General features: G+C 38.7%; 1 protein-coding gene across 1 annotated transcript in view; it reads right to left on the minus strand.

The window, feature by feature from the left end:
• Positions 1-8303, minus strand: part of sema3bl (sema domain, immunoglobulin domain (Ig), short basic domain, secreted, (semaphorin) 3bl) — a 29969-nt gene extending 21666 nt beyond the window's left edge. Inside the window, exons 1-2 of the mRNA XM_067414676.1 lie at positions 8282-8303; positions 417-574 (exon numbers count right to left, since the gene is read on the minus strand). Of these exons, the coding sequence (XP_067270777.1) occupies positions 417-574; positions 8282-8303 (180 nt within the window). The remainder of the gene's footprint in view (positions 1-416; positions 575-8281) is intronic.
• Positions 8304-12431: the final 4128 nt, after the last annotated feature.

A 12431-nucleotide genomic window follows, 5' to 3' on the forward strand; every position in this document is an offset into this window, starting at 1 on the left:
TTTCAAGTTAATCAGCGTGCCATTTTGTCTATGTAAAGCAACTCTCTATGGATGTGTTTGACTAGTGGGATGCATCTTGCTGTTTCTTGTCAAGTTAAAAAAATCCAGCTTTTAAAAAAAAATCCAGCTTTTTCCATTCTGTTGCACTTGATCTAGTTTTTAAACGCAAGAATGCATCACACAAGAACTGGCCTTTACACGCCCTTTACTAATCATGTGTAAAATGTGTCAGCACATGTAAGCGTCTCCTGATTTTATCTGTATCTGTAGATAATAGTCTCCAGTAGAGCAGACTGAATAACATGACACCTCTCACTAACATACTTTCATCTTGCATTTTTTCTGGGCTCTTACACTTATGTTCTTTGTGACAGCTTATTATCTTAACCTTATCGCAATGATAGTGAGTCCGTTACCTCTTTAGCATCATGTGTGTGATCCAATCTCAGTGAGTAGAGAACATCCTTCCCTCCCAGGAAAACCCTGTCATGATATTCATCCAAAAACACAGCCGACAAGTGCAGATCGCCATGGAAACCACTGAAAACGGAGGTGCGGTTTGTGGCCAACAGGTCTGTAGGAAAGGGATTAAGAGAAAGATATATGAATTATGAATGATATGACAGTGAACGCTACATTTCAACTAAAAAAAATGACAATAAATCTGTCTCTCCTGGTTAAAGTAGACTGACTTTATGAGGAGATAATGGTGATGAAGTGCAGAAAGACACCACTCATCTTAAATCCAGAACAGCAGGAGAAGCACTTTGAGAAGAGTTTGTGGAATGTGAATGATGATGATCTGTTTCTCTTGTTGTCAATTAAATGTAATTGTGCTTTATTGGCGTGACTATAACTGCAAGCCAAAATATTACAGGTCGCAAGATTGCGTCAGTACTTTTTGTAGCATTTTTACTAAACTTGGCAAGTGACTTTCTGGAGAGATTGTGCTTTCTGTTGAACATCACAAACTTCTACAAAGTAATTTGTCCATATTAAAAGCAAAAATGTTGCACCGACAAACAAAGGTAAACAATCAAATTGTCATGGGTGAAATCCAATCATTTCAACAGGAATCCACACAATTGGGAACTTCGTGTTAGGGCAAAAGTTTCCCCATGCAGATTTTGCATCAGGTTCAAGTTGGTCATGCGAATTTGCCATGCATGTTTACTAACAGAAACTGTGCACTTAAGCCTCTTAGAATCAAAGTTGTCAAAAACGTAATTTTGTTTCAGTCTTGTATCTGCAAGTGTGTGTGTGTGTGTGTGTGCGTGCGTGCGTGCGTGCGTGCGTGCATGCGTGCATGCGTGCGTGCGTTAATTTTTTTCTATCCCAGTGGGGACTTCAACCGGAATGCACACAGACTCATGGGGACTCATGGGGTCATAGTGGGACCCAAATTGAGGTCACCATGAGGAAACAAGCTTATTAATCATCCAGAATGCATTTTTTTTAAATGTAAAAATGCAGCAAGTTTTCTGTGATGAGAAAGGTTTAGGGGTAGGGTTAGTGTAAGGGGATATAATATACAGCCTGTGTGTGTGTAACCTTTTGATGAGATACCATAGACTACTGTTTTTTTTATAGAAAACTAATTCTATAACTTCCAGATTAACCCAATCACTGTAAGAAAACTTTTAGAATGTAATAAAAATGTTTTTGAATTGATTTCCCAACTGAGAATATCACCCAAATGCCGCCAGTGGGTGGTTGTGTCATATTTAGCTAATTTTAAACAGATACACTTTGGTTTCCATGTTTTATGTAGATTTTCCATAAGAATAATGATTTTCAAACTGTGTATATTCTATACCCTCCTCAAACCTACCCATCACAGAAAACTTTCTGCATTTTTACATTTTCATAAAAACTTATTTTTCATAATTTAGAATGATTTATAAGCCTGTTTTCATCATGGGGACAAAACATATTGGCATATTTGTGTGGACATTTTGTCCCCATAACATAGGGAATACCTGAACTACGCACACACAAACACATTCTCTTGCTATCTTTCACATCCTGAAGTACAGCTCTACAATCCCTCCACATTCCCCTCATATAACGTGTGGTTGGACAGAAAAGAGGAGTGGAGAAAGACCAGCTGAAGGAGGAATAAAGCCTCGTTGAGAGTGTGGCACGCGTCTAAAGCCGCTAATGGGGCACTGCTGAAAAGAGCACAAACAGAAGCCAAAAAACAAAGCCAAATGTTAAACCACAATTATAAAAACACACACACATGAAAAAATAACAACCACTACACTCCTTTATATAAATCAATTAAAACTCGCTCTCAGCCATTTAAGGAGTGTACCAAAAGACTTTTACAGTTTAACAATCACTGGCAAAGACGTCAAAATATATTCAATCACACATTTCTGGGATTTGACATTGTGTGAGGTATTTTGATAAACCTCAAATAAACTCAAGCTGAACAAAGGAGAAAGAGTTTTGTTCTTTCTTTATTGGAGTGATCTTGCGTGCAAGTTTCACAATGATATATAAAAGCTTTTAAGGGTTTGGTTTCCAGAACACAACAGTGTAGTCCAAACTAGTGAAATACTGACGCAGGTACTCTCTTTCTTATATACTGTACAAAACAGCACGAAAGCAGAGTCACAGATCACTGGTTATTTGTCATTTAACAGGCGTTTCATCCAGCGGGTACATACAGGAACAGTAATTGCTGCGAGCCCCTGAGGTAATCTGCAGTTTAGTGCTCTACTCAAGAGTACAGTGGAGGCAGATGATCTCATTAAATCATGAATCAACCGTGTAAACACACATCTGAAGACAATTAAATATAGCAGAGACATATAACAGAAATTTAGAGTATTTTCCCTTTCTCTCTAGGCCCTGTTTACACCAGGTATTAAAACCTATTTTGGTCAATCGGATCACAAGTAGAAGAAACATTCCCGTTCACACTTGATGTTTTAATCTGTCTCTTTTGCCTAGGTTTGACCACTTCTGTCCTTATTCTTCAAGGGGAGGGTCGATGTACAGGCTTTTTCAGATCTTGTACGATCTAATCTAATATACGTAATAAACTCACGCAATTTACATATGAACCAAAAGGAGACGACATGAGAGCAGCAGCTTCAATTTCTGCTCTGACAGCCACAAGACCACACGTTTTTCTGTAAATTAAGAAGAAATTGTATTACAAAATTTTTGGTGACTCGTCATTTATTCTTAAAAACGTTAGTACGCACATTTCACCCACAAATTTGTGCATATGTATGCTTCGAGAATGAGACCCATTGTGTTTAGTACGTTTTTCATCTACAAACCGAAATCAGCCGACAAAGTTTAAATCCCATATGGCTAGCGCGCTTCCCATTATGTTCACACATTAGGTCAGTAGTCGGAGAGCTGGGGCTGTTCCAAAGCATTTGACCACATCAGCGTTTACACTAGCAATCCAGTCAAATGCATTTTTGACTTGCTCTGAAAGTGGTCATAATTGGACAAGCTCAACACGTTTAGATTAACACCTGGATTTTGCATCGTCCACTTGTGATTAGATTGCTGAAATTGCTTCTTAATTGGTTTAAACAGGAGTTAAGTAGGAATAGGAATCATTTATTATTAATAAATTCCCCAGTACCACCTGACCAAGTGTCGAGGTGTCCTTGAGCAAGACACCCAACCCCAGCTGCTCCCGACGAGCTGGATGGCGCCTTACATGGCTGACATCGCCGTCGGTGTATGAATGGGTGAATGTGAGGCAAAAATGTAAAGCGCTTTGGAGGGCCTGTTAAAAGCGCTATATAAATGCAGTCCATTTACCATTTATTCTGAGGAAGAAAATTTACACAGCCTTTTTAGTGAGGGAATCAAGGCTATATATATATATATATATATATATATATATATATATATATATATATATATATATATATATATATATATATATATATATATATATATATAGCCTTGATATATATATATATATATTTATTTATTTATTTATTTATTTATTTATTTATTTATTTTATAAGCTACTACTGACAATACTGTTCTATCAACACTGATACTGAATCTATAGCGCATTTACACATTTAGATTGCATAACCTAATTATGGGATACACTTAGCCTTAAATAAAGCTCTGAAGTGGCATTAGAGAGTGTAAATTTAAAGAAAGGGGACTGAGCTTGAGCATTTACTCTGTGACAGACTGGCACACTTACTTCCTGCCACCTGCACAAGTGGTCAAGACTGCAAGTGTGGAATTGGGATAGTACCCACTGTCAGCATGTATAGTATGGGATTCTGTCATTACAGAACAAAACATAATGGTAGAGGAGATACTACAACATTTTACACATTGTAAATACTGCCTCCTCCTAAGTGAAAGTGTATGTCTCACACACATTACGCAGTACACACTCAGAGAGTATGGTGCAAATTACACAGGCTCTCTGCCATAATACCTTTTTCTGTTAAAATAACAGTTCACAATTACCAATTTAAAGGCATCAAACATGGCACAATTACAACACTATCCAGAGGTTTGATTTGGCAAGAACTCCCTCTCTACACACACACACACACACACACACACACACACACACACACACACACACACACGCACACACACACACACACACACACACACACACACAATTGTGGTCATCCTCCAGTGTGACAGTAAGAGGCTGTGCGGATGCCAAATGTGTAACACTTTGGAACAGAACTTAAAATTAAATGTTGGTGTCAGAACACATGACGTAGTTACAAGCAAGGGCTCAGGGTTTGTCTGGTTAGAGCCGGCCAGTTATTGGATGTTGTAAAGTCACCATCTGCTGACATTAAATCATATTTCTCCATTAAGATGAATAGGAATGCTAATGCATGCTTTCTACAGGTATTATAGGCTTCATACACAGACCGTGATAAAGATATAGGCCTTTTCAACTGATTCATGTTTTTTCTTTAAACCCTATGCCCTTTAAATCATTTAGTTCATAATCACATCTGTGTTTGTGTGATCAATAAGAAAAAGAGGAGGATGAAGAGTTGAGAAATAAATGCAAACCAGAGTTCGCAGGGTGTGTTGGAATTGCAGTGACACATGCTGTAGATACAGCAGAGAAAATTTATTCCTTTCCTCTTTTTCTCTTAAACTTTTTTTTCTTACATCAGTAGGCTTTCTGCACAGTGGCACACCACCAACTTTTTAAATAAACCATTAATAACACACACATGCTTGTTGGCATCTTGCCTGCCTTTTAGATTTTCGCTTACTGGTAATGAAGTGAATGGAAAAGGATGGAGGGTGAGCTTGCCTTAAGGGCTGCATTTACTCTCATTTTTGTCTAAAGGGTCGTGTGTCTGTATGTGATTAAGAGACAGAGAAAGAGAAAGATAAAAAGATAGAAAGTGAGAAAGGATATATAAATATGTAATAGATGAATACATAACCCTCAGGAGGAAACATGTCTGCATAGAAAGTTAATCATGTTCTCTGCTCTAGTGTAGACAGATACATTAATATATAATGTGTGTGTGTGTGTGTGTGTGTGTGTGTGTGTGTGTGTGTGTGTGTGTGTGTGTGTGTGTGTGTGTGTGTGTGTGTGTGTGTGTGTGTGTGTGTGTGTGTGTGTGTGTGTGTGTGTGTGTGTGTGTGTGTGATCAGTATCAGGTTGATCTTTTGGGGGTTATGGACTGATTCTGTCAGCAGTTGCGTAGTGTAACTAATTGATTACGGGCTGGTGCAGCGAGCAGCAGGGGAGAGCGCTCACAGAGTTGAACATCGACAGGAAGATCTCTTGGTGTCTTCCCCAGGCACTGAGAATACACAATGTTAAGAACTGCACTCTCTCTCTTTCTCACTCTCTCTCTCTCACACACAAAGCACTTTTCTTCTCAGATAACAAATCTAATATAGAGTATATCAACATTTCACAGCAGGTTTAGGACTTTAAGAATCTAAGTCTCAAAATCTCAACAACAACAAATCTCTCAAATTCACTGAATACGTTATCATGCACAACACACATAAACCTCTCTGTTTTACCCTGTATGGACTACTGTTTAAAAGATGGGGGACGGTCAAATTTAAATAGGTAATTGTTAATCATTATTATGCAATTTAATATTCTGATCATAAGGCTGGACGTGAAAAACGCCTTATATTCAGGAGTGTATAATAATAATTAACCAGGTTTTCTTTTACAGATAAAATTGGCCTTTATCAGGCATGACCAGCGGACAGCAAAATGCTCATTGGTTCAGCATGGTCATACTAAAACAGGCCAAGAAGAAAAGACACATATTGACTGCAAAAAAAATAATTAGGAGTTAAGGTGAAGAATAAAGGGATGAAATCATCAGAAACCATTTAGTCTCCATTGCCACCATTTTCAACCTACCTGGAGTCTCCAGAAGGAATCAGGTCCTCAGAGACTAAGGCAACAAATCTTAAAATATAACCCACACTTCAACAGATAGGTTGGAAGTGACTCTTGAAGAACCAGCATGACATCCTCTCAAGAATTTGTCTTCGAGAATCTGACAGTATAGGCTTTGTGAGCTGATTTGAAGTCTATCTTCTACCCTGAAAGGTAGCTCGCTCATTGTTAGTAGCAGCTCACAGCACGACTCCCTCACCACCGCTGCTGTTGTCTGACTTGAACTGGTGCTGGTCCGTCTATAAAGCCTTCAGACAGATAGATTGTCTATAAATCATGTATTTCACAACACTTCAGTATGGGATTCTTACTAAATGTGGGTCATATTTTAGGATACTTTACCTTACTCTCTAAGGACCTGATACCTTATACTTCAGGAGACTCCAAGTTGGTTACAGTTCTGAAAAATGGTGGCACTGGAGACTAAAGTGTTCCTGATGGCTTCACACCTAATTCTTCACCTTAATTTGCAGTTAACATGTGTCTTTTCTTCTCTGCCTGTTCCTGACCCTGCTGAACCGAATGGGTGTTTTGATGTCCCTTGGTCATGCCTTAATTGTGCAATTTCTAGTATTGCATTAGAATTGAATACTTCTCATGAGATATTAATATGTTTTGACTTTTCAGTGCAAGTTAAATCTATTTTTGTTTAAACAAAGGGTAAAATGTGCTTGGAAAACATATGATCAGCATGTCAACTTGCATTAGGAATGCATACAATACGTAAATTATAACTATATAACTATTAAAATAACTCTGTTTGAATATTTGAATATAATTTATTTTTGTGATGGTAAAAGCTGAATTTTCAGCACCATTACTCAAGTCTTCAGTGTCACATGGCCAATCACAAATCATTCTAATATACTGATTTTGGGCACAATAAATATTTCTTATTATTATAAATTTTGAAGACAATTGTGCTGCTAAATATTTTTGTGGAAACCTTGACATATTTTTTAGGATACTTTGATGAATAGAAAGTTTAATTTGAAATAATCGGGGGGGGGGGGGGGGATCTTCTTTTCTTTTTTTAAAATAGATGAGTTATACCAGATGACAGGAGGCAAAAGGTAAAAACTACCAAGCATAGGAACTCAACAGCTCATGAAGTTGGAGTGTGCAGATCAGGAAACTAGATAAAGGATGACAGGCTTTCTTTAAAATTAGGTCTTATATTATTCCCCAAAATTATTTTTGTGTTATTAAGTAGTTTTGAAGGCTTCGCTATAGTAATAAAATGTAGTGAAAAAAGTGTAAGTACATGTGTTCAAACATTTGACTGGTAGCATATGCATGGATATATATGTAATTCTCTATAGTATCATAGTATCTGCTGTTTCCTTTAATTCTCTCGCTCTGTCTCTACCTGTCTGTCTTCATTTGTCACACACACTCACATTACTGCAGGGCAAATCCAGCTACACTAGCTCTTACTGGTAAACTCATAAAAGCCCCTCATCCCCCTCAAACCCACTTTTCCTAGCTTATTTTCTCAGCGTTCCTTTTGTCAATCTCATTCTTTGAGCCCCTCTGTCTTCTCCTGCTCCCTGGCCTCTCTTGATCCCCTCTCTCCCCAAAGCAAGAAACAGAACGTGAGGGTTTAGATAAACCCCTCTGGACAGCAGCCATGAGAGTCACTGCCTTCCCCTCTGTACACACACGCACACAATGAGACTCCAGCAGCTAGACAAAACACCTTTTTATGGTTACACACACAGACTCCACGACTCGTTTACACATTTAGCCAGAAAGAATGAACACAATCTATATGACAGTGGGTTAAATTCATTCGGTCCACACCATTCCTCCTTTTATTCTTTACTTTCTCTGACACCTTTCTTCTTTGCCCTTTATTACCCTGATCCCTTTTTGCACCCATGTTTCCATATGTTAGTGTGTGTGCATTTAGTGTGTGCACAGAGGGCAGCTGTATTTGTGCAGTGTGCTTGAGACCATTACAGCTGCAATTAAGTGTGCGTGTGTACGTGTGACGGCTCCCAGGACAGTCATCAGCTCAGGGGTTAAAAAAATCGAATCATAGTTTAAGTGACCAGCAGCTGTTGTGGTCATTATCAGTGCGTGTGATCACGTCCAGGGCTTGTGAACTAATTGCGGTAAGCTGTGAACTCCCCTCAACGCAGGAGGAAACCGCCACAATGCGGCATTGTTCTGCCACGTTGTACCGTAAACTCTTGACTGACTCCATAAGGATGGAGGGAATGTATATGTTTTTATTAAAATTCCACCAGCATCCATTACATACGGCTCAAACACTGTATTGTTGTCTCCTGTGTGTGTGTATGCACACTATACCTGTGTGTAAGTATGTTTGTGAACTCCACATGCATTTACGCTAAACCTTTAGCAGGACATTCATTTCCTCAATAGTTTTCAGTTTTGCCCACCTAAAACTGTAATTCATCTTTTAAAATGTAATTTACAATAAATACTTTAGTCAGACTGAAATTGTTTCGTTTTATGACGATACAAATGGCCTCAGGGTTGAGATCTGCATTTAGTGTATTTATGATGCTTCAAATATGTCAGAAAATAGACAGATTTGACTGAATTTTGTCCTGGGATATCTGTAAACAGGAATAGGTCCCTTTGTTTTGCCAACCAAAAGACTTTAAAGCACTTTGCCACTCAATCATTGTGCATATTCATAGAGCAGCCCATATATGAAAGCATCTGAGATGTGGATCGTTCAAGCTAAATGCCATATTACGCTTCATAAGCAGCTGTTACAAACAGCTGTTTGTGGTGTTAAAATGTATATTTTGCTACATGCTGCTGTTCTCCTGATCCGTCTCTGATTACAGTATTCTCAGTGGCACAACTGTATCCTTGTAATCTGGATTTTGGTAAGAGGAAGCATGTCTAATTCAGTTGCTAGTCTGGCAGTTTCAGTACAAACATCACTCAAAGCACCTTTAATATTTAGAGCGATTCCTAATCTAGAACCCACGATCTCATGGGAGAGTTTCACAACATCCATCTTACAGACATGAAACTCTGTGCCCTGCTCTCACAAACAAACGGTTCCAGGGAGCTGGGAATATTTAGGGAGTGAGAGAATGTGAACAAAAACCAAAGAATCATCAAACATTCTGTTAGTGACAGATTCTTTAGCCAGACCCCACAAACCCTCCACAAACATCTGGGCAACGCTACAAAAATAAACTCATTAATTCATTAATGTAAACTAAAACAAACACAGATCCGCCCACCTCTGCGTCTCTGTGTATGTTCAACCATAAAAGAGTTAAGTGTGCCAGTGTGCGTAAATGAATGCATGCGGGTGTGAAAGTGAGGGAGGGAGGAAAGACTGTCTCCTCCTTAATCAGCACGCACAAGTGACCCACTGAAGGACCCCACGGATCCACACACACACTTAATGCCCAGCTGCTGGCATATACAGGCCGTCCCTCATTTCCCATTCAAAACATAACATGCTCCCTTCAGACCAATCCATACAGCTTTGACAGCTTGATGAGTGTGTGCATGCTTTAGCCTTTTTGGTTGGCAGAATGATCAACAGGCATTCTGAGACCCGTCAGTTTTGAAAATCTAAATATAGTCTAACTGAATCTCTAGGCTGATCATTATCAAGGTTAATAGCACGTCCGTGGAGAAGAACACAGGCCGATTACATGCAATCAGAGCTCCACGCAGGGACTGGGCGCGCATTAGATGACCACAATCAATTCTGCACAGATGCACTCTAGTCACGCACTCATAACGCTGGAGGGAAACTGGACACAGCTTATAATGATTAATGAAAGAAACTTTTGAGGTACTGATAAACACAAACTATGCTTCACATTCCTGTCGCCACCATAAACCTCGTTCCCTGTACCCTGCGGGTAAATTAGGGTTAAGCTAAGTTTCACTTGCTCATCCAAAAAAAAACAAAAAAAACAATAGCCTATCATTGCTCACCCTTATGATGTTCCAAACCCACATGACCCGCATTCATGGAACACGCACAGAAAATGTTTGCAGCATCTTAGAATGACGTGAAGGGGCAAAAAAACTTTTTAGATATTAAATAGCTCTATAGCCTATTTGTGCTAGTTTGCACTGTGCCCTGCTGCTGCTGTGTTATAGGGATAGTTGACCCAAAAATGTATCTGCTTACCCCTAGGGCATCCAAAATGTAGGTGTGTTTGTTTCTTCAGTAGAACACAAATTAAGATTTTTAACTCCAACCGTTGCTCGTATAATGTATGTCAGTGGGGTCTTATTCTAATTAGACCCCATTGACATGCATTATATGAGCAATAGTAAACATCCTATATAAGCAGATAAACATCACATTTTCATTTTTGGGTGAATTATTCCTTTAACTTTTAGATTTTTAAATTATCTTCATTATGTTGTTCAAACCGTTATTCAAAAACACTGCTGAAACTATATATGATGTAGGCTATTTATTTATTTATTTAGTATGTTATATGATAAAAACTGTTGAACCATTTGTTAGGGACTGATAGCCTCAGTCACCATTCACTAGCATCTTTTTTTTTCATGTAAAGGTGCGAGGATATTAGCGAAATGTTATTTGTCTATTGTTAATAGCCTATTGTAGCGATGTATGGAGCACATCTATAACAGAAATCACTTTCCAACCACTTTTTACGCGAGTGGATATTGAAATGACTGCCTTTCGAACGCGAACACTTGCCGAAAAACTGACTCCTCATTTGTGTTCATTAGAAGAAATAAAGTCATAAGAAATTAGGGTAAATGATGAAAGAATATTCGTTTTTGTATGGACTAGCCTACTCCGTTAGCGATTTCAAAGCTGCAGCATCTAATCTAACAACAGAGTTAAAACAACTCAAACTCCCTCAAGCCACTGCAACATTTCCTTGCACTCTATAAATCCAGTAATAGAGCGGCAAAGTGCTGTAAAAAGCGCTAACTGTCTCGCGCACCGCGGAGAGTCTGGCCGCGGGGAGGTGAGCGCGCGCCAGGAGAGCTGGAGGCATGAGGATCCCGGAGTTTTGGATAACAGCTGAAACAGTAGCCCGGAGTCCTGACGTAGCTTTTTCCCACAGTTTAAAAAGCGACCAGCCACAACATCTCTGAAGCTCACTGCCATGCAGAAACGGAAACGGCGCTGTAAACGAGTTGAACAGGGCGCTCAGATTCGAATCCGATAAGGGCACAGAGGGACTGTGCGTAAGGCTTAAAAATACTCAATGTGTAAAGCAGGATGTGCGAAAGGCAATACAAATGCGAACAAGGGAAACAGCTTAATGAAAACATTGTTCTGTGAGGTCTCTTTCTTACACTGTAAAAAAAATAGAAATCCTACTTTCGACCACTTTGATTTATTCTAAAGATAGAAACAATTAAAACACATATAAAGTAGGAAAATAAATTAGCCTAAAATTAGAGACAAAATAAAATAGGTTAAATTGATCTAAGCATTGCTGTTAAACATTGTTGAATTGTTTTGTGTTAGTAGGCTATTTTCAATAAAAAATCTTATGCTCTATTTAAATTCATAGGCTACCAGTGATTTTCTACAGCAACTCATATGTGCATTCTTTATAGGCTACACGTATAATGTGTGTTCTGCTGGTCTGGAGCTGTTATAGACCTAGGCTATTTGAGCAGCCTAATGAAAGCTTGTTACAATTACAGTTATTTTTCTCCCACTTATTCTGATACCATTCCACAGTGACCACTCGCACCTGTAGACTCATTCACACAAACGATGAACCGAGGGATTGCAACATTAACCTTAACACTCAAACTGTGAAAAGAAATAATCATTAATCTACTTAAACCACTGGACCGTCCTCTCTCCACAAAGTAGCTGTGTAAATCTTAACTAGGTTATTTTTAAATCGGTTCATTAGATATATGGCTTTGTGTTACAGTTTTAAAGAGGAATAAAAAATAATGAAAAGATAAACGCATTCAAATAAATGTGATGTGAGTAATTTACCTTTGTATGACAGCGAAGACGCGGCACATTCAGTTTAGTGCTGGT

The sequence above is a fragment of the Pseudorasbora parva genome, chromosome 13 (assembly GCF_024679245.1).
Source record: "Pseudorasbora parva isolate DD20220531a chromosome 13, ASM2467924v1, whole genome shotgun sequence".
In the NCBI taxonomy this organism is placed as follows: Eukaryota; Metazoa; Chordata; class Actinopteri; order Cypriniformes; family Gobionidae; genus Pseudorasbora; species Pseudorasbora parva.